Below are 23,356 nucleotides of genomic sequence, written 5' to 3'. Positions count from 1 at the left end.
ATTACCAGATATAAGAATGCAAAATTGGTCAAAATATAAAAAATTTTAAGCATTAACTGTTCCTTTCAATAAACTACCAGACTTCAGCATTACAGTTATCCCAGCTATCCATATGTATCTATATAGTCTTCCTCCTTTCTCTTTCTTTTTTCCCTCATCCTAGTTGTTCCTTCCTTTGAGCAATTTTTTTTTCCCTTTCATAGTTATCTCTTTTTAGAATGTCCTTCAGAACATTTTGGAGTGCTGGTTTGATATTCATGAGTTTCCTCAGGTGTTCTTTTCCTGGAAGTATCTTATTTCTCCATACATTTTGAAAGATAGTTTTGCAGTGTATATCAATCTGGGTTGAAGGTTGTTTTCTTTTAGGGCTTGAAATGCTTTACTACAAGCTCTCCTTGATGTAAAAGTTTGTGTGGAGAAGTCAGCTGTGAATGTGATAGGTCCTCCTTTATAGGTGATTTGTTTTATTTTGTCTAACAGCTTTTAAGATTCTATTCTTGTGTTGAATTTCTGGAATCTTGACTATGATATGCCTGGCTGTAGATTTTTTTTATCATGGCTAATTGGAGTTCTATCTGCCTCACTTACCTGTATATCAAATTCTTTTTCCCTGCCAGAGAAGTTTTCTGCCATGATGTCTGTGAACAGGTTTTTACATCATTTGTGCTATCTCCTGTGTTTTCATTGACTCTAACCAATTTTATGTCATTCTTCTTTGCATCATCCAGGAGCTGCTGGAATGATTTGTCATGCTTCCGTTATTTTTAAGCAATCTTTCTTTTTATGATCACTAACCACAAGCTTGTCTTCTATATCTGAGGTTCTGTCCTCACATTGGCTCATTATGCTGCAGATACTCTGAATGGAATTTTTAGTCTCCTGGATATCTTCTTGAATCTATTTTATGGATTCCTATGTTGGGCATTCATGATTTCCATCATTTTCCTAGGCTCCTCTATTTTTTTAATCTGTATTTGTTTGAATCACTAAGCATGCTTTTCATTATGGTCACCATCTCTGTAGTTATCTAAGTTATCTGTAGTTATCTGAAATATTATTTCTGATTTGATTTTTTTCTAGAGCCTCCTTCATTTGCTATTTTTACCACTTCAGAGAGGCCAGGTAAGTGGGTTTTGGATTGTCTCACATCATTGTGCTATCTCCCCATACCTTCCTCTTGTTGTTCCCACAAGAACTTTTCTCAGCTGCTACTTTCCTAAATCTCAGAGCTCCCACACTTTGACCTATTTTACTGAGGACTGTTTCAAGCATCAGTTAGACATTTGGAGGCAAACATACAATGTGAGATGCCTTGGTTGGAGGGAGAAGGTAGGAGATGTTACTTCAACTGACATTATCAATCCCTAGAATGGAGTCAGTAGCCAAGAACTTACATGTCTTCTGTGTTCTGTTCTAACTTCTGCTATGGAATCTTGAAGGGTGTTCTGTTTTGTTTGTTTTTTTCTTTTTGAGGCAGAGTCTTGCTATGTAGTTCAGGCTAGCCTTGAACCTACTAGGTAGCCCACGCTGACCTCAACCTCATGGCAATCCTCCTACCTTAGCCTCCTCAGTGCTGGGATTATAGGCATGAGCCACATTTTGAGACAGGGTCTTGTTAATTTGCTAAGAGGGGTTTTGAGACAGGGTCTTGTTAATTTGCTAAGAGGGTCTTGTTAATTTTCATTTTGAGACAGGGTCTTGTTAATTTGCTAAGTTACCCAAGCTGAGCTTAACTTGAGATATTCCTGCCTCAGCCTCTCAGAGATTACAGGCATGTGCCACTTTGTTCAGCTTCACATTTAATTCTTTTACAATATTTTCTTGTCCCTAAATATGTTTGTGTAACAAAAGTTAGAATAAGCATAGAATTCTACTTGTTTCTGTTAATCACTGATATTGGAAGAACTCTGTAGGGTCCTACACTCATGGTAATTTATGTTAAATTTTTAAATGCAGGGTCATAGACAGGCAAAAGTGATAAAAATAATTCCACTGCTCATAGGTAAATACAGAAAGATTTTGTATTTTATTTTATTTTTTACAAACTATCTCATAATATATGGTTTTTAAGTAAGGATATATATTTTCCCTTTGACAGTAAATAACAGAGAAAATAACTTTTTCAAAGAATAGGGAAGAAAAACTTAAATATGATAAATTTTTTAGATATAGAAAAACAGGTGAACAAAAAACTGTTTCTCCAAGTTTTCCTATGCTGAGATTGCAAAGGCCCTCCACTGCCTCATTGACAAGGAAGACTTGATACTATCAGCCCTCTGAACCAAGCCAATTAGTCACCATCTAAATTACTGGGTTGAAGTTTATAAAATATAGCTGAGTTTTTCCTTTAATCTGCTAACAGAATATATTTTTGGCCACCATCAGTGGTATTCAGAAAGTGAAATCTGATTTGGCCCAGGAGAAAGCTGAAATGGAACTTCCGGATCTTATCATAAAGGTAAGATAAGGCCTACTTTTCAGAATTTCGATTTTCTAGAAAAAATCTTTATTGTTTCAACCACACTTCCAAGTCAACATAGATCCACTAAAATCCTTTAAAGGGTAGAATGTGCCAGGCACAGTAATGTACACTTGTAATCCCAGCTACTGCTAAAGTGGAAGCAGGAGGATTGCAAGTTTTAGTCCAGTGTGGGCAATATAGGGAGACCATGCCTCAAAAAAATTTTAAGGTCTGGTGATGTACATCAGAAGTAGAGTGCTTGTCTAGCATGTGCAAAGTGCTGGGTTTGATCCCTAGAACCACTGAAAAAAGTGTAGATTAATGTATTTTAGGAATAACTTAGTAATTCTCCAACTTGGTGTCTTGATTGAAATATGGCTAACTTGGACCTAAATTTTTGAGTAATTTTATGCCTAAATTTGATTCTTAGAAATCTTCACTCTTCAGAACTGAGAGCCTTTAATCATTATGACAATTTTCCAGTTGCTTCTCACTTCCAGATTCTGACTTCAGAATAATAAATTGGAAGGATGGATTGCACAAAGATGTTATTGGTGCTTTGAGACTCAGTTATTACTTTAACAAAGAAAAGATTTAGAGGAAAGTAGTTCATCCTTTACTCCTGATGTTCCAGGGCAGTAGTAACATAGCCAAAGGAGTGGGTGCTGGGGGCGCTGGGAACTTAGCTCAGCGGCACAGCACCTGCCTGGCAAGCACAAGGTCGTGAGTTCGATTCCTGGTACCGGAAAACAAACAAACAAACAAACAAACAAAAAACAAACAAAAAAAAGGAGTGGGTGCTGGGATGGAGGCCGAAGCCAGCGGCCCGAGCTCTCTCCTTCCACACCTGCTGAGGTGTTGCACGATGAGACAAAAGGGGCAGCTTTATCCTCTCAGTGTGACTTCTCTATTAAAATAAGACTTCTGCCACAACAAGGAAGACATTTACAATACACAGCTTGTTCCCTAACACCATGTCAATGAGATACAGGGCTTCTTGACTCCGTTTCTCTATCCGGTCAAGCAACCCACACATATGTCTGTGAGAGGGAAAACCTCAGCTTCTGAAAAGACCCTCTGAATGGGACCTAAGATTCATGTTATCCTGAATTCTCTTTACAGTTGATCACATTTTAACAAGTTCTGCTGTAGGTATAACCCCTCTAGAGTGCATGCAGCTTCAGCAACCACAAAGTTCAGTTACCACTGATAAGAACAGGTAACAGCTTGGCCCAAATCTGTGTCATCACAGTGTATTAACTGCATGAGCTCCATCCTTGGCTCTTCTGTCAACAAATCATTACCTAAATAACAGATGCTCCTTGTGCTCAGTGACCACAGTGAGATTGCTTTCAGTGTACTGCTGTTTAGTAGTTGTGTTACCAACCAGGGCTTGGTTAGGTCTTGGCCTGAAGTTCACCTGTTTTACTAGGTTCATTTGCTCACCCACAAGAGAAGCTCATAAAAATAGAAAAATGAATGTATTTACAGTTTGGTCAAACTGGGACAGCCACAAACTGCCCCCCTCATTGAGTGCACAAAAGCATCCAATCTATAGAGGGTCAGAAGAGAAGCCAGGAAATAAGTCCTGTGTAGAGTTGGCCAAGGTTGGTTCACAGGGCTAATAGTATCGAGTCTTCTTTGTCAATGAGGTAATGGAAGGCCTTTGCAATCTCAGCATAGGGAAGCTTGGAGAAACAGTCCAACTACTCAAAACAATCCCAGTTTCTAAAGATCCTTCTTAACCTCTTAAGTTATTCAGCTCCCTTTCAGTCCAGCCCTCAGTCTTGAGGGTTTTAAGAAGCCATGTCATCCAGTGACTGTCTATCACTGAATCAGCGCATACATTCCATCAAAACTGGTGGAAGCATGGATGAAGAGAGCCAGATGCTTGAGCCTGAAAAAATAAAATCATGCAGCCAACAAGAGAAGATATGAAACAGCTATACCTGGTAGAAGGGCTTTTTACTTTTGGGCAATAATGCCCAAGGACTCTTCCTTTATAACCTCAGTAGCTCTCATTTTTTGGTAAAGTTGATTTACCAAATCAACTTTACAGGTGATTCCTTTGGATCCTAACTAATCCTTCCCTAGTCTCTGAATGCATCTTCATCTTCTCTAAGGCATTGTCAATCAGTTATCTGTGTTTTCATCTCTAGGTGGCAAGATAATTTTCCCATGGGGGTCAGTCAGGCAGTTGCTTGGAGGGTAAGGTCAGCTGATATAAATGTTAAGAGAAAGTTTGATGGGTCCCTGAGGCAAAAAGAAGAAAAAGTCCCACTGAAACTTAATTGCAGTTGTGTGGTACTTATTGGTTTGGGGAGGATCGACACCTTCACAGTATCAGAAACATGGTGATTCTCTATTTAGATCTTCCTTTATGTCTTCAAATGTACCTTAAAATTTCTAATGATCTTACACACTTTTTAATAGGAATGTTTTATTGCTCCTCTGGTTTCACTGCTGTTTTATGGTATTATATTGATGAACATAATTTTGTCTTCTAGTATACATTTTATTTGGACACTATAATTGTAAAAATACTTACTGATCAACTGATAGTTCACTCAGTACATTTGTTGAACCTCTTTGCTAGCACTGAGTCTGTGCTGATTCTCTGAATTAAGTGTACAACATCTCCTCTGTACATGTGAGCACTGCTGCAGCGGGACACAGCAATCTCAGTAAACACGCTGCTTTCTGCTTTTCAAAGGAATGTGTTTCAGTTTGTGTTCTCTGAAAGAGGGGTCAAGTCTACGGCCATACCACCCTGAACACGCCTGATTCATCTGAAAGAGGGGTCAAGACTAGGACTTGGTTCAGGTTGTTTGTTTGGGAGGTAATATTAGGAATCTGGAGTAAGAAACAGTGAGAGACAGGGGAAAGGATGAAGTGATCATGCACAGGTATGTTGCTAATGTTGCCATTCCCCCTCTGACAGCAGGAAGGAATGCCCCTATGAGGCCATCTGGGAAGCAAAGGGCTGGGGCTTTTCTCCCAGGCCCCATCCCTGTGGTCGTGCAGTGTTAATCCCTGCACTGCCAGGCTGCACCTGCACATAGGCTGAGCTGCTTTCATCTGTGGAGAAACTCAAGACAAAAATGTGGGAGTGTGATGCAGGCCCCAGGTGAGCTCTGCCAGCATGATCTCAGCCCTCATGGAACTACCCACCACAGCTATAGCCAAATGTGGAGGTGCACAGGGGAGGAGATGGAGACCAAGAGCCTCCACTTCAAGCTACCCTCTAGCCAATCAGATCCACTGAGGATCACTGTCAGCCTACTCTGAACACTTGAAGGAGAGGTCAGCTGTAATCTCCACATAACAAAGGAGGGTCAGTGTAAGTAGGTAGTCCTCGTGGCTACTGCTAGTCACAGGCTGTGATCACTATTTCTTGTCTCCTGTGCCATCCTTTCTAAAGGATGTCATGACTTCAGCTATACACAGCAGCCTGAATGACACACTGACCCACATCTTCCATTCTGAGGGAGCCTTGGTTCCCACATCAGGGCGTGGAGCATGGAAACGCCGACCATCTCTGTGAGTGCTCTGCCTCATCACTCAGCAGCAGCCTTCAGGATGGCAGGGATGGCCAGTGTTGTGGCTCCCTTCTTTGCTCCTATTCTACCAGGTGGAAACACAGAGTGACTAAGTGGAAGACGTGGTCAGAGTCCATGGGGACCTTACTGGTTTTTTTTTCCACGCTCCCTGCTGTTTAGGATTCTGGAGTTTGCTGCTGAGAGTGAAAGCAAAAATTCTACAAATGAGTTCATGGAAATGATATGGAGAGAAGCAATATTGCTTCGTTTGTGGACCTGATAATTACAAATATTGAGAATAGCTCCTACTGGTTTTATATGGGGTTTGCAACCTTTATATAAAGGGACAGATGGTAAATACTTCAGGCTTTGTGGACCATAATCATCTTTGTCACAGCTATCATGCCATTGAAGGGTAAAAATAGCAACATATAGTACAGAAATATTTCTGTGAAGTGAATGGCTCCACTAGGACCTAAAGGATAAGGCAGTGATAGCACTCTTTCAGTTACTGCATCTGCTACCAAGGTGCTAGCTGGTCTGGTCTCCTTGCAGGGCAGGACCACAGGACCATGCTGAGATCTCAGCATCTGTGCCTTCTGCTGATAGCTCAAGCACCATTAGTGGTTGTCAGTACGCAGGCTTGGTGGCAGCCCATTGAGCCAGCACCAGAGTAGGCAAGGATGACATAAACCAGCCATGCTACTCTTCAAATGCACACAGATGCTATGGATGTTAATAAAGGTCAAATCTAAGATGATGCAGGATGGCTTCAAATATGGGGACAAGGTAAGTGCCTTTCCTCTTTCATGTATCTCTCTCTCTCTCTCCCTTCTTTCCTTCTTCCCTTCCTTTTTCTTCCTTTCTCCCTCTTCTCACTCCCTCCCTTTCTCCACTTTTTTCTCCCTTCCTTCCTTTCTTCCTTCATCCCCTCTCTCCTTTTCCATCTGTCTGTCTCTCTCTGTCTCTCTCTGTGTCTCTCCTTCTCTCTCTGTAATACTGGGGACTAAACCTAGGGGCTTCACCATGAACTACAACCCTGGCTGTTTTCATTTTTTGAAACAGGGTCTCACTAAGTTGCTAAGCTGGCCAGGCTGGGCTCAAAATAAAATAAAATTTGTAAGAAATATATACATATTCTTAAGTACACCAACATTTTATTTCATATTTTATGTAAAATAAACATATTTTCAAGTGTTCATTAATTTAGAAATGGATAACATGATAAATTTTGTTGTGTTTCTACCCACAATAGAAAGTAAATTATAATACAAACAATATATACAATCGCATGTACTACAAAGTAGGTATTAATAATTTTGGCTGCTGTGTTAATTCCTGTAGGCTTATTCTGTGTACAAAGTATAGCTATTATTTTCTATGTGTAATGAGGACATGTATAAATAGGGAACTGTAAGTCACACTCATAGGCAAAGCAGAAATAGTACTAAACCAGGAAAAACCGATTGACTTTTATGTTCACATAATAATCAGTATAATCTGATAATATCTTATGAAATGAAACATTAATCATAAGAAAAAATTTGCCCTTAAAATCCAAATACAAAAATATAAGGGCTTTGTCCCTAGACTGATGCTGTAATAAAATGGCAGGGCATCCACTGAGAGGCTGAATAGTACCCCAAACAACCACTGTGACCACCCGGTTCTCTTAACTCTCCTAAGAATTTGCCTCTAAGAAGAGGAGCTGGAGGCCATGGGATCTCCTGAACAGGATGCTGGAACAATAAAAGAAATGAGTGGAAAACTGGTGAGATAGTAACAGGAAGTGTAGTTTAATTAGCAGTAATTTCCCAGTGGTAGCTACTTAGCTTTGCTTCATATATACCACACAAAATGCTAAAATTAAAGAAAGCTAACCAAAGTACACGTGAGAACTTTCCACTGTATCTTTGCAACTTTCTATAAATGTAAAATTATTAAAATTAAAATTTTATTGAAAGTATGAGGGAGCTGTACACCCGCACTTGCTCCACAGGAACATCATACTGAGCCACATCGCTGCTCGATGAAAGCAGCAGAGAGGAGCACACACATCATTTCAGACACCCTGTGAGGACAGCAGGCTGCAGAGACTGGAGAGGCGCACTAGGAGCTCCGGTGTGGCGGCCACACCACATTTCTTGACCAGGAATGGTGGTTACACATGTGTCTTTTCTTTAAGGTAATTCACAGCACTGCACTTTATGTCACACCACACCTCCATAAAACAGTTTAAAATGCTTTCTTATTACTAGCAAATACTTCCCTGTTGCCAGAAGGGTTGGAATGAAAAGAACATATGGAAATAATGTGGTGGATAAGTAGCAGGTGAACCTGTGCAGAGACAGATATTACCATGAATAAATCATAAATCCAGGACTTCCAGAGTGGAAAGCATCTTGGGAATCACCAAGTGCAGCATGAGTCATTTCTCCACAGAGGTCGCTCTGCAGGTTCTGCTGGGTGGCACGAGGGCAGGTGTCTCAGAGAGACAGCAGTGTCTCAGCCAAGTTCCTCAGGGGATTCTGACGCACAGAACATTATCTACCACTGTACTGTTCTGGGCAGTGACTTCTCAGAGACAGAATGTCCCAAAATGACACAAAAGTCATTATTTCAGATCCCTGGCCTTGTACTACTCTACCTATAGTTTAAGACATAGCCAAGTTTCCTGAGATAATACAGCACCCCTGGAGAGGAGTAAGTGTCACCATCCTTCATAAGCTGATCAGAAATATTCTTCATCAGCATGATTTTTTAACACTAGAAATAACACTAGTTTGTCCAAAATAGTTTAGATTTCTTATTTCTAATACAGCATTAACACACTTGTTATTGGGGAAACAATGGGAAATCATAGATTCATAGGCTATAAAAATTAGAGGGCAACTAGCCTACCTATTCCTTAAAAGAGTGAGGGAACTGAAAGTAGAGATATTAGTCATTTGTTAAGTGCTTCTAGAATTCAGTTCTTTTCCAAATTAGTAAGTTAGGGCCAGGGATATAGTTCAGCGGCACAGCGCCTGCTTAACAAGTGCAAGGTCCTGAGTTCAATTCCCTGTACCAAAAAATAAAACAAAACAACCAGATCAATTCGTTATAGCAGATTTGAGTCCTTAGGGACATTGTTTGATAAGATGAAACACTTGCAATACGTAACATCTTTAGTTTTTTGGCTTGGGTTATTTCACTTAAGTTTCTCATGATTGTTTGAATGACTCTATTGAAAATAACATGCTGAGTCGGGTGTGGTGGTGCACACCTATAAACAGCACTCAGAAGGCTGAGGCAGGAGGCTCACCACCAGTTTGAGGCCTGCCTGGGCTACACAGTGAGTTCAAAGCTAGCACAAACTCCATAGCGAGATCCTGTCTCAAAAGAAACTCAAAAAAGAAAAGAACATGCCGAACAAGGACGCGACAGCAAGTAAACACTAGACAATGTAAAATCCGCGTCAGCATTAAACCCCACGTTTCCAGCTCACCCGACTGTAACTCTGCTCTCTTCAGCGCTCCTCTGAATGTGACAGTAACTCACAGTAAATTAATTTAAGAGTATTTTTTCAGAAATAACAACTTTATGTAGGCAATGGTGAGGAAGATGATCATCATACAAGCCAAAGCCACGTGATTCTTCCACAAGCCCCAAAGTGAGAGATCAATGCCCTGGATTGTCAAGAATTCTTTACCAGTACATCTGAAATTCAACACAAAGAGTAGCTATTAGCTGTCAAATTTAATCAGTATATTTACTGCTCTTTAATAAAGAAAAGCACAGATTAACAAAACTGTTAATAATTAACCTTCATAGGCAACAGCTAACAGTTACTGTGTGCTTACAATTTTGCTCGGTATTACGCTCAGCAATTTTTACCCAACAGATTAGGGAATCCCTCCAACAATCTAAAGGGATCTAGATACTACACACATCTAAAAGGGTGGAAGTAGGCTTCCTGAACTTGGCCAGGTTTATAGAATCCTATCATGAACCACATTTCTAGCTTGCTTAACTGTAATGCTACTCTCTTCAAAATCAGCGTTTGTCAAGTATACTTTCATTCACTCCTGGCGGGAAATCTTGAGCTTTAACTGACAATGCCTACAGCCTTGATAAAATGATAACATCTCCTTCTGCTCACTTACAAGACAGACATCCAGAACACAGGCTACAAAGGCTAACACCAGGACCAGGTGGGAGCAGGCCCTCCTGCGGGAGTCGAGCTCTGTCAGCTCTCACACACAGACTGTAGTGAGCACTGCAGTCACTCAGCTACATGACATTCCCAGCCGGCCAGGATCAGACTCAAACCTTACAGAGCAGCTGGAGCAGAGCAGGACGGAGGGTCCTGCCACAGGCTAGAGAAATACCTGGGGCTGAAAATATCGAATGCAGCCACAAATACTGCCTGCAACCATTTCTGTGCTTCTCTTGGATTTTTAAAATTTAGCATTTCTAAAAGTAGCAATAGCATTTCTGTGTTACAAGTGGCTAGATCCTTCCCCTTCTGAGGATGAGCTTCAGTGACAGGAAGACTGTGGTGACTCCTCACTATCTGTTCCCACTTTTCCCATCCACTTCCTCCTGACCACAAGGCCGGCAGTGACCTTGTATTACAAAGACACCACACCCAGAGGAAGCCAAAGGACAAGGGCTGGGTAAAGAAGGCAACATGAAAATTTGTCTTATTGCTAATGATTATCAGTACTATTTGAATGATCAAGAGATATTTAGGATACCAGTATTATAGTTTCTCTTATTAATTTATGTATCAAAGCAAATATTAGCAAGACTTATAGAGAAGGAAAATATTAAAATTTAAAACAAGATCTACTAACTTTATTAAACCCTGTATTTGTTTCAATGATACTATGTAAAAACAAGATTTCCTTCTCAACTGCTGTAATATATATCTCTTTCTTTAGAGGATATGATATTCTTATGATAGGGAGTATGCTGAGTCAGCTTGTACACACACACACACACACACACACACACACACACATGCACACGCAGCTGTGTATGCTTTAATTTCACGGTGTTTTCCAAAGACGTGAAGGAAAAGGGAGTGCAGGGGCCTGGCAGGGGCAATGTTCTCTCTGTTTGAGTGACTGCTGCCCTCGTGAGTCCTGTCAGTCATGCTTTTGGCTCATAGGCCGCTTATAATCTATCTAGTGCAGGAAATGCGCACCTTTGCTAAACAGATAGCAGCTCATTTTAAATGGAAATGTTCAGAAAAGTAAGAACTCAAACCCACAATCAAACATGAAAATAATCTTCCAAAAGGCCCAAAATATTTCTGTGCATTAAACACATGTTGACTGTAGCAGAACAAAAATATAGCATGTTTACATTAGTACACAATGATTCACTTTAAGATTACGAAAATGCAGGTCCAGAATGATTCATTGACCTTGAAAGGACCAGGGCTCGTTCTACACATGAAAGTCATTCTAAATCACACCACAGTAGTAAGCACATGCACTAGGATGCTGGGTGTAGACTTACATTACGTAGTTGGGACAGCTACTGCTTTCTGTTGTATTGAGACCCACACAGTAGTCCTCTCCCAAAAATTCATTGTGTTGCAAAGCCTGTAACATGTGTGAAAATAGGACAAAGTCAGTAACTTTAACTTTCAAAAAGTTCTCAGAGAATTGGCACAATTATGTCCTCTAGACTAATCCTTATGCTCTTTCTAAAAATAGCAAGTTTCACATTCACAGGCTTTGTCACACCAAAACAACTAACATTATTCTATCTAGCAATCTCCGGGTCTAGATTTGAGATATTGGTTCTGATTGACCAATAAGGGAGTCCTCTGGATAGATTACCCCATAGCTCTTCCTTCTGTCTCCAATTTTATAGCCCCATAAACACTAAAATGAAAGGAGTATAGTTCATTTATGGCAATGATCTTCTGTTCTTGTTAGTTTTCATCAAAACGAGCTTTTACTACAGTTGTTAGAAACTTGGTTACAACATAGAAAAACACAGATACCTTTGTTTGAAGGTGATTACCTAGCTATATGGTTATGAATATTATATAGTCTTTGTTTCTGTTCTAGTGTTCCTTTCAGTACAAGCTATATATTATAGTCTCCTGTCCTCTCATTAATTTCAGCTCAATTTTCTTATTAAGCTAAAACACAGTATGCTTTTCAGCAATATAAGCGAAACTTTTCCTTTATTATGAGATTTCTCCCCTTCCAGCATCTTCCTCAAACAAAATAATTGAGGGAAACCCTCGGTGGCTCCCTGACCTTGTGTTGACCAAGGTTAACAGTAAATTCTAATCTATTGCTCCGGAGGGAAAGTTCTTCAAAGGGAGATGGCCATGGCCCATGGCTGGGGAAATAACATGGTTAGGCTTTGTTTTGGTTTGTCCTAGCTTGAAAACCAAGTCAGGGTAACAGTGAAGGATACTTTACCGTGAAGCCATAGTACAGAATACTGAAGTACTGAAGCCACACAAGCCGAGGTGCCATGGTTCTAAGATTTACTGTGATACCTGAAAAAATCTACAGAAAACAAAAAGCAGAAGTCAGAACCACTACAGTTATTTTATGGAGAATTCCTAAAGAAGACCCTCTCCATGAACTCTACAACCTTTGGAACATTTCTACTAGAACTATATCTACAAATTCCTTACACTTATTCTAAACACTCATCTTCCTCTTTTGTATGTGAATAACTCTGCATAGCTAAGGCTACTATGGTTTTAGGAAGTTATACACCCATGATCTATATTACAGATTCCATTTACTTGGAAGACCCTTAAATATACTTAGTAGGTTCTGAGCTTTTCCATAGGTACGCACAGTGGAAAATTAAGAAGTACAATCATAGCAGGGCATGGTAGCATAGACCTATAAGACTAGCACTATGGGAGGCTAAGGTAGGAGACTTGCAAATTAGAGTCTCACCTAGGCAATTTAGTGAGACCCTTTCTCAAAATAAAAAATAAAGGCCCAAGGAAATGGTTCAGTAGTACAGTGCCCCTGGGTTTAGTCCCTTGTCCTGGGGAAGAAAAGTAAGTTATCCCCTGGTGTCCAAGTGCCACTGGTTCCAGGAACCTCTGATTCTGTCAGGTGCCAAAATCTACAGATGCTCAAGTCTCTTATTTTTAAAAGGTACAGTATTTTCGTGTACCCCATGTTTACCCTTTATACTTTAAATATATGTGTCCTATATATTCTAAATGATCTGAAGATATCTTAGGATACCTAATTCAATGTAAATTCTATGGAAATTATACTGAATATTTTAGGGAATGGTGACAAGAAAAGAAAAACTAACTGGGCATGGTGGTGCACACCTGTAGTCTCAGCACTTGGGAGGCCGAGGCAGGAGGATCATTGCGAGTTCAAGACCAGACAAGCTACCTAGTGAATTTAAAGCCATTATGAACTACACAGAAAGACCCTGTCAAAACAAAACAAACCACACATATTCAGCACAGATATTTTTGTTCTGTATGATTCTGATCTGTGGTTGAATCTTTGCATATGGAAGCCATGGACACAAAGGGCCACTGTATTGACTATTCTAACTTTACCACTGTCTGTCCCCCTAATTAACCTGCAGTCTAAGAATAGACCAGAACAATCTTGAGCATCAAGGCTACTCAATGCCACATAAAGTAAGATTTGTTATTTAAAAGTGTTTGCATTCTACATTCATAGCTTCAAGATTAATTTACTGTTCAGAATACAGACTTCAGGTTACCCAAAGTGAAGGAATGAAACACACCATGATGAGATAAAGTACAACAGGAAATGTGGTCAATACCTCCATTTAAATTTACCCAAAACACTATCATAATGGAGATCTCAGGAAGGATTATTCAACATGAACCAGAAACACTATGCAGATAGTTACGTAACACCTATCCCAACTAGTACTGGGTTCACTGAGACATGCAAAACAAGAACAATGCTGCTGTACATCTGCACATATTTAAACTTGAGCTTATAAAGTATTTAGTACATAATACAGCTTCTAAGTAAAATATAGCTTTATGATTGATTTTTAAATTCTATGTGGAAACCTTTACAAAATAATCAGAGCATCACATAAATCAGCAAAAGATTTACATTTACTGAAGGACATTCTCTTTACTGGAGCACAGGACAGGCAAGATGAACAAGGCTTAAGGGAAGAGCTAAACTTTGGCAAGAGCTTGTGCTAATGCTGATTAGGCATCATGGAAGACATCTACTCTGACTCTAGCACAAAGAACGTGCATTAGCAGGCTAAGCATTCCTGTATACTTCATGTAGGAGGGGGAAAATCTGTGGCAAGTGGTTCTGTTTATCTGTTGATTCATCTCAGCGAGTGCAAGGTTTATGACCATGTAAAATTAGGACTAAGTAACCATTAAAAGAAAGATAAGCAGGAATATTTTGATATAAGAGATTCACAGAAATCCAGACAGGAACTGATCTAATACTGTGGACTTTGGAATTCTCTAGTATTTTCAAAACACTCCTTTTTAAAATACAAGAAGCTCCCCAGACAGACTTCCCAACCCTACACTCTAACACATTTCACAGAGCTTCATTCTCACCCCAGAGAGTAGTGAACCCAACCACAACCCCTCCACCACGGTTAAACAGCAAGAAGTTCTCCAACACCGGCATGAAGACAGCAGGTTACCTGGACTTTTTATGAGGGAATTGGTGAATCCTAATTCTTCTGGTTTTGGAAGTTCTAATTTATCCTAATAAGCTTTTAAAAGACCCTTCTTGGTGACATTTTAAATGACAGCTACCATTTTAGAAAATGTCACCAAGAAATGTCTTTTAAAAGCTTATTAGTAGGACATGTCAGTTAAGTTATACTAACTATGTTAGAACAGCACAAAAACAAAACAAAACAATATAATACCAAAAATCACCCTACATAAGATCAAGGAGGAATGCTAGCACATCTTCTAATTACTAACTATATTATGGCCCCTGAAAAGAATCTACACAATCCATGATGGCTTTACAGGACAGAGGAATGTGCAGGAAGAAAAAAGGGGAAAATTCCCTCACAGAAACACAGTTTCTACTCACCATCATAAACACAAAATAGATGTCCATAAGACGTGTTGTTAGAAACACCACACCCTGACCTGCAGCGATGGCCAGTGCCAGAAAGTGGGCCGAACAAGACACCATCGCAAGGGAAAGCATCAGGACGAGAAAAGCACCTGCAGTTCGCTTCAATCCTAACAAAGAAAAGGAGGCAGGTCAACAGCCTCGGTCACTGGATAGTTACATTTCTCTACTGGGTAAGTAATGCTATAATATTCAGAGAAACTGATGTCAAAATTTAAAGTCATTTACTACACAACTACCCTGTTGTTTGCTTCCCTGTAACCACCTAAAGTTCTAATTTCTAATACCACACCACTTTCTTTTTGATACTGCAAAAGCACTGTTCCGTACATCCTGTGCTCCCTCATGTGTGATAATGAACAATACCTGAGTTTCTGAGATGGAGAGCTTCAGGCAACACGATGGGCCAGAGCTGTCTGTTTGCTCTTCTAAAGAAAACAGCAATAGCCATTAACTTCCTCAGACACCTTTACAGCACTCAGTGTGTACTTGACGGCTAGTAGTGAGGAGAGCAGGGGCAGGGTGTTTCACAACCTCTCAGAGTCTTACTGTCCTGGAACAGAGGGTGCCTTTAAAACCTAAATCTCCCTGCCAAAGCTTCACATGACTGTGGTTGAGAATGGGGCTGTTAAGTTAATAAACTGTTCTGTAAACCATAATGAGCGAATGCTCTGGGTCACACAGTCTGAAGACTTTCGAATAGCCACACAACTACCAATCAAGAGTCTGGGGAAGTCTGAATTACATGCCTAATTCTTATTGAGGCACCTCTTATTTTAAAAAAATGCAAACTGTAAGCTCTGTCAGTGGTTCTTATCCTATAATGTATTGTCAAAATAGACAACTTTGGTATGTATATGTATGTGTCAGGGAAATATATGAATATACTGATGTAAAGAGCCTAGAAGGTGGAGCCTGAGAATAAAACACAAATGAATCTGTCTGCATTCTTATAACAAGTATTTTTATTAAACCAATAAACCCCAAAGTCATCATATTTAAGTCATGAGAGAGTAAGAAGGACAAAGAATGTATATTGATTTATCACCTCTCAATACAATAATAGATATTACCTATCTATAGTAATATAGTGATATATTTAGAGATACAGGTAAAAATATGGATAGGCAATAAATACTCCAGCTGCTCTAGTACAGCCTCAGATAGTTGTACAAATTCTTTCCATAATTGTGCATGACACCCAGCATTTGTCACCAAAATGTAGTTGTATAAATAATTTTAATTTTGGTTGGCAGGCGTAGTGTTGCATGTCTGTAATCCCAGCACTCAGGAGACTGATGCAGGAGGATTGCTGTGAGTCTGAAGCCAGTGTGGGCTCTACAGTGAGTTGAACTACACAGAACTACACAGCAAGACTCTGTCTCAAAGAAACCAAAACAACAACAAAAATCAAAAGTTTGTTTGGAATAAGACTTGAGGAAATATCCACGTTGTACAGCTTTAAAGCATGCACTGTGGATTCATGCTTCCCCAGCTCATGGCTTGGTTTGTAGTTCTGAGAACCACAAATACGCTTGCATATAGAAACTGGCTTCACTTCTAATCCAAGCCCAAAATTACATTCTTTTTTGTCTTGTTACTTACCTAACATGCAGTATAGTATACAATTAAATATAATACTTGGTAACAATTTCCTGCATAGTAAATCACATAGTAGTTTTCCAAGGAAATAAGATGACAGTCCATAGTATCCACTGATATATTCATGCCTATAGAAGAAACACACACATTATAAATCCCAGATTAGTTTCAGAAGGCACATACTAGATCTGCACGCCATACAGACTTCTTTTGCTACCTGGGGCTTAACACACCAGCTTTCCACATCCCCCGGGCTGCCCCCATCCCTGCTGCCAGCTCCCTGGAGATCAGCCCCAGGAGGCTCTTGCTGTGACTGTTCTCACTACACAGTTCCCTGCTGCAGCTGTCCTGAAACCCTGCACTGCCCTAAAACCTCCCTCCAGGTGCAGAGTTGTGTCTCCTCCTCCTCCTGAGACTGCTTCTCCCCTGTCTGTGAAGATAGCACGTCAAGGGCTAATCTCAGTGCTGATGGAGGCTTTGCTTCTCCCTGCTTCTATTACAGAGGGGATGCTACTCTCTAAGGCCCCCAGTTAGCATCAAAGCACTAAACTTTATTCACTTTTGCTACTTTCATGTTAGAAGAGAAATAGACTGCTTTTAGCAACCACACACCCAGCAAACAGGTCTGAGAGCTACCAAATCCTAACCCTGACTCCTCCTGACATCAGTCTCCCATAATTCCGAAACTGTCTGTCTGTATCTTCAGTCCTTCCTTCTCTGATGATTCCTTTCCTTCACATTTAATATATGCGAATCTCTTCCATATTTGAAAAACACATGAAACAAAACCAGATGGCTTTTTACTAGAAATCTGCTCTCTGGCTCTTTGCATTTTTCCACCAATGGCTAAATTTGGTGAATTATTGTCAATTTTCCCTCCCAGGGCAATTTACTGCTGAACCTACTTAATCTCCATCAAGCTGCTTAAACTTTCCTGTCAAGGGTCATCATCACCTATTATTTGCTGAAAACAAACAAACAAAAATACTTTTCAACCTTTTGCTTTCTCTGCCACACTGGGACTTACTGACCATATCCTAGTCCTGAAATTCCTGCCCTTGTTGTAAGGCCCACATGCTTTTGATTTTCTATCCTAGCCATGCCTTTGCTTTCTGTTAACACTGGTCATTCCCATACCAATTTCAAAATCTAGTACTGTACTATACATGATACATATATACAATTTATTTTTGTAAATTAAGCAACTACAGTAAAAGAAAATAAAAGAAGAGAGAAGAAAAGAAAAAAAGAGAAAAGAAAAAAAGAATAAAACAGGAAGATGTCAATCCTTGAAATCAAATCCTTGGCCCAATTCTGGTACTGAGCAGTTAGCCCAATGGCCACAGACACACGTTCCAGAACAGAGGCTTACTCACATGAAGAGCTTCTTCTCCAACACAAATGTCTCCACTGCTGCCAAGAAACTGAAACTCTGGTAGATTGTCAGCACAAAAAGTATCGAAGCTCTGCCAGGTCAAAACCAGAACAAATACACCACAGTCAATTCAACACCCTTAGGTCAATATTTTACCCACAAAGTTTATTCCACATATAACAGTGAACAGATTATATATAATATACATATACCACAACTCTCCTGGCCAAAGCAGAGAGGGAAGCATAACTAGGACCCCATGAGGTACCTTGACTGTTTCCATGGGGACTGTGACTTCATATTATAACACATTTTCAAATGCATGATCTTCGGTTGCTGTGCACTAAACTGTGGAACTGTGTTCTCCTAAAATTAACATGTTGAAGGCTGAACTTTCAATGTGAAAAGGGCTTAACCCTCAGTGTCCTATTAGACCAGAATCCTGAACCCAGATTTCAGACTCCACAACTGAGAGAAAAATAAACCTTCTGTGGTTTTAGCCACCCAGTCTGTGGTGTTTTATCATGGCAGCCTGAGCTAATAAGTAAATCAGAAAAATACTAATCACCTTTCAGTTTAACAAAAATGTGTAGTATTATTCCTAAACCATCTCCAATGTATAAAGAGAAAACCAGTAAGCTAAATCAAGCCTAAATATTTAAAAATTTTCTGTTAGCCACAGTGGTGTTAATACTGAGTTAAAAAAAAAAGTAAAACATGGAACAAAAGAGGAGGGAATCCTCACAAGGCACTTTGTTACAAACATCCACCACATACACACCCTTCAGCAAAACTGTAATAATTATCCTCTACGTGGGACAACCAATTCCCTATGTGGTTTCCCAAGCAGTCAAAAGGGAAAACTAAGTGATGCTAACTATAAAAAAGAGAAGGGCTCAGTTAATGTACACTTAAGAGAAATATGGATTTTATAGACACATGCTAACATTCTTGAAATAAGGGTAAGCTTTCCTTTACAAATAAACAAATTGGTAGACATGGAAGACATGAGCTGAAACTGAAAATGAGATGGTGTGGCATACATTTAAATGCCATAAAAGCAAGGAAAATTTTTACAAATATATGAACCCAAGTGAACACTCCAACTATACAAAGGAAAATAAAAAGCTCATAGAAACTCATTTATTATAATATCCCAAGAATGAGTAATTACAGGTATAAATATTTATAAATGTAAATATTTATTGAATAGTTAAAATGAATGAAAACAGCCAGGCCTGGTAGACAACCAGCTAAGTAACTTTTGGTAAATAAGTAACCTGTATGTCAAGCTAAAAGCTAGTTTCAGAAAAAAGGGACATAGTGAAGTGTCAGTATACTCTGTGGTCTCATATCTAATAGCACAGCAATATTTACTATTCCAAAAAGGTAGAAAGTGAAATTCCTTCTAAATGTTAAAATAATTTATTTTATTTTTTTTCATGAAACTGGTTCAAATAGATATCCAGTAAATTTTTAAAAATTACTAAAAGCATGTAAAGCCAAATAAATGAAAGTGAAGACAGAATATCAGACCTAGAAAACAGGATCACAGTTAGCAGTCACAGAAAAAAAAAAATCTCTTAAAAAATAGCAAGAGACCATGAAAGAACAATCCAAGGGCTGCAAGATGACACAAAAAAGAACAACATAAGGTTGACGGGAGTAAATGAAAAGCAAGAGTCAGCACAAACCACACAGAAACCTATTCACAGAAGTAATGGCAGAAAACTTCCCAACCATGGGAAAAAATTTCACATGCAATTAGTGAGGCATATAGAACTCCAATTAGCCATGACCGAAATAAATCTACACCAGGGCATATAATAATCAAGATTTCAGAAATTCATCATAAAAACAGAATATTAAAAGCTGTTAGAGAAAAGAAACAAATCACCTATAAAGGAAAGCCCATCAGAATCACAGAAGACTTCTCAACACAAACCCTTAAGTCAAGGACAGCTTGAAGTATTTCAAACCCTGAAAAAAAAAAAAAAAACAAAAAAAAACTTCCAATCCAGATTGATGCACCCTGCAAAACTATTAACGAATTAATAGAGAAATAAGATACTTCTATGACAAAGAACAACTGAAGAAATTCGTGACCACCAAACTAGCTCTACAAAATGTTCTCAAAGATGTTCTAGAAAGAGATAAAAAAGACAACAAATCCAAGAACACCAACAGAAGGAAGCCACCAGGCAGGGCATCCAGTTAAACAGAGGGGAAAAGCAGGGAACCAACAGCAAGACAATATGACAAGGATAAATCAATACATATCAGCTACAGCCATCAATGTAAATGGTCTTAAATCACAAATCAAAAGAAACAGATCAAGAAACAAGATCCAATGATGATTTATTTCATACTAAATAGTTTTTATTTTAAAAACATTTAGTTGGGCCTGGTGGTACACTCCTTTCTCCCAGAAGTAGGAGGATCCCCATGAGTTTAAAGCCAGCCTGGGCTACATAGCAAGTTCAAATCCAGTCTGAACTACATAGAAAAACCTCTCAAAAACAAAACAAAACAAACACTAAAACAAAAAGAAAAATACCACCACCAATCAAACAAACCAAACCATTCCAATTCCTTTCAAGAAGGTAATGCATACCTGTAATATTTATTTATTGATCTAACTTATTATAAGTTTTTGTTTTGAGACAGGGTCTCACAGTGTAGTGCAGGCTGGTCTTGAACTGACTTATGTAGCCCAGATTGGCTTCAAATTCATGGTGATCCTCCTGTCTCAGCCTCCTGAATGGTAGGTTAAATTTTTAATTGTAAGTTTTAAAATTGCATATTTATGGGGTAAAACTGATTTTTTGTTCTGTTTTTGTTTGTTTTATTTATCACACAGGGTCTCATTGTGTAGTCAGGCTGGCCTTGAATTCACTGTGTAGTCCAGGATGGCCTCAAACTCACAGCAATCCTCCTGCCTCAGCCTCCCAAGTGCTGGGATTACAGGTGTGCACCATTATGCCTGGCTAAAACTGATAATATGATTTACAACTACAAACAGAAATAATAATTGAATCCATTTGATTAAGCTGATATCCATCATTTCAAATAGTTACCATTTTATATGCTGGAAATATTTGTATTTACTCTCAGCAATTTTGACACATACATTATTATTTACTGCATTAATCACACTCTAAAATTCATCTCAAATGTTTTTTTAAAGGTCTTCTTCCCCTTAGGCAGCTAAAAAAATGAACCCTTTGCCCACGATCTCCTGGTTCTCAAGCCCCCTGTGACCACCATTCCACTCCACTTCTAAATGTCTGACACTTTGAGAATCCACACCTCAGAGCCTTATTTTTCTGCACTTGGATTGTTTCATTTTGCATTATATTCTCTAGTTCCACCCACATTGTGAGAAGTAACAATTTTTAAGGCAGAATGGTGTTCCATTGTGTGCACACACTGCACACTATGACCACTCCATCTGGAAAAGGACACTTAGGCTGTGAGTCCTGAGCTTGGCTCTTGTGAAGAGTGCTGCAATGAACACGGGCAGCAGGTATCACTTCCGCATGCACACACACACGCACACGCACACGCACATGCACACATGCATGCACTACTCTCATGTGGTCTGAATTCTTTTAACAAAATGGTTGCAAAAATTAAGTCAAAATACAAATATAAAAAGTCATGTATGGTGGTCACACTTATAATCCCAGCACTCCAAGGGGTTGAGGCAAAAGAACCTCAAGCTCGAGTCCAACCATGGCAATTTAGCAATGTAGTGAGATACTATTTTTAAAAAAAAAGTAAAAAGGACTAAGATGTCTCTGAGAACAAAGGCGTGGGGTTCAATCCTCATTACCACATGACTAAATAGAATAAATGAATAAATAAACAGATACTAAGATTAATGCTCAGTTTGGGGATTGTGGCCTATGTTAATGCCACTGAGAAATTGGCTACCCCTGGAGTTTCAAAATGATGAAATGTTTCCCAGTTATTTTCTCCAAATGCGCCCTGCTACACAATATGTGAGGTCCAATCTCTAGACCCTGTGATGTGAGGTGTGCCGGGTGAAGAAATGGGGTCCATGGGGCACAACCCAAAACCCCCAGTGCTGAACAACCCAGAGGCCTCAGCCTTTGGGGAAGGTGAAAAGTGGTCAAACTGGGAACTGCGGCAATGAGTATCTTGTTGTGCAGTGACACTCTGACTCCATGTAGAAGGACATTTATTTTACATGACAGCAGAAATTGGCTTTTATGCTTATTCTTTTACTCAGAAATAACTGGGCACCTCTGTATATCAACATAAGCTTCTACAACTTTCCCCAACAGTAAAATGGAAATAATACCACGCACCCCGCTGGTCACAGGGAGGCAACCTGAGACTGTGAATGTCCAGTGGGCACAGTGACTCTGCACACATGAATTATGATATGGGCCCTGAGCTGGTGCTGAGGACCTGTGTGCAGAATGTGACACAGTCATTAAAAATGTCCCATTGTGAGTTGGACATGATGAGATGCTTACAATCCTAGCCACTGGGGAAGCTGAGGCAGAAGGATGGAAAGTTCAATGCCACCTGGGCGATTTAGCAAGATCCTTTTAAAATAAAGACTGAAAAGAGCTGAGAATATTGCTCACTGGCAAAGCACCCCTGGGTTCCATTCCACATAAGCAAAACAAAACAAAACCTTCACCATAAACAAAATTTTTAAGGGCAGGTCTGATTTTCAGTTACACAACTGAAAGGAATTAATGATCATAAGAGTGACACAAAGTGTCACTCGTGTAACAGGAAAAAATGAGTCCATACATTTAACCAACCCTCAAAGCAAACAAATCAAAAGACACCAAGGAAATTAGTTCTTAAGCAATAAAACACAAAATAGCTAAGCTGAATTACATAAAATTTTAAAACATTTATACATCAAACACAAAATCAACAGAGTGAAAGATACCCCACACCATGGGAGACAATACACCACAATTATATCTGCTAGGGGACTAAGCCCTGAAATACAAACTCCAACTCAACCATAACAAGCCCTAAACAGGCCAGTGTTAGAAATGGAAAAGGACTTGAATATATATTTTTCCAAAGATTCAATGGATCTCAGTTGTTTAAAAAAAAAAAGCCAGATATGCCTTCAATTTGTTGTAACCTGACCAAAGCGCTGCCATCCTGTTCTGTATGCGCCATTTCCCCTCACCCTCCAGTCACCCATTGTACCCTCAAAACCCCCTGCTAAAAATCCTCTGCTACAGTTCCCAGGCAATGCAAAAACCACAAGAGC

The 23,356-nt window shown here is 39.4% G+C and overlaps 1 protein-coding gene across 20 annotated transcripts in view; it reads right to left on the bottom strand.

Moving 5' to 3' along the window:
* The window catches only part of LOC102006600 (ATP-binding cassette sub-family G member 2-like), a 150,829-nt gene that overhangs the window by 77,924 nt on the left and 49,549 nt on the right, over positions 1 to 23,356 (bottom strand). For 18 of the 20 annotated variants that reach the window (XR_001234729.1, XR_001234731.1, XR_001234730.1 and 15 more), the window contains exons 11-15: positions 18,086 to 18,175; positions 16,713 to 16,837; positions 15,063 to 15,217; positions 12,432 to 12,521; positions 11,509 to 11,594 (exon numbers count right to left, since the gene is read on the bottom strand). Coding sequence is in view for 16 of the 20 variants with exons in the window: in XM_013516146.1 (XP_013371600.1) it covers positions 11,509 to 11,594; positions 12,432 to 12,521; positions 15,063 to 15,217; positions 16,713 to 16,837; positions 18,086 to 18,175 (546 nt within the window). In the remaining 4 variants the exon portion in view is untranslated. Of the gene's footprint in view, positions 1 to 9,330; positions 9,700 to 11,508; positions 11,595 to 12,431; positions 12,522 to 15,062; positions 15,218 to 16,712; positions 16,838 to 18,085; positions 18,176 to 23,356 lie in introns of those variants that run through there. The other 2 variants (XM_013516160.1, XM_013516149.1) reach the window with 2 other exon arrangements.

Source organism: Chinchilla lanigera, unplaced genomic scaffold (genome assembly GCF_000276665.1).
Source record: "Chinchilla lanigera isolate Chin_1 unplaced genomic scaffold, ChiLan1.0 scaffold00032, whole genome shotgun sequence".
NCBI lineage: Eukaryota > Metazoa > Chordata > Mammalia > Rodentia > Chinchillidae > Chinchilla > Chinchilla lanigera.
The sequence above is the reverse complement of the archived record's forward strand: the minus strand, read 5'-3'. Positions and strand labels throughout refer to the sequence as shown.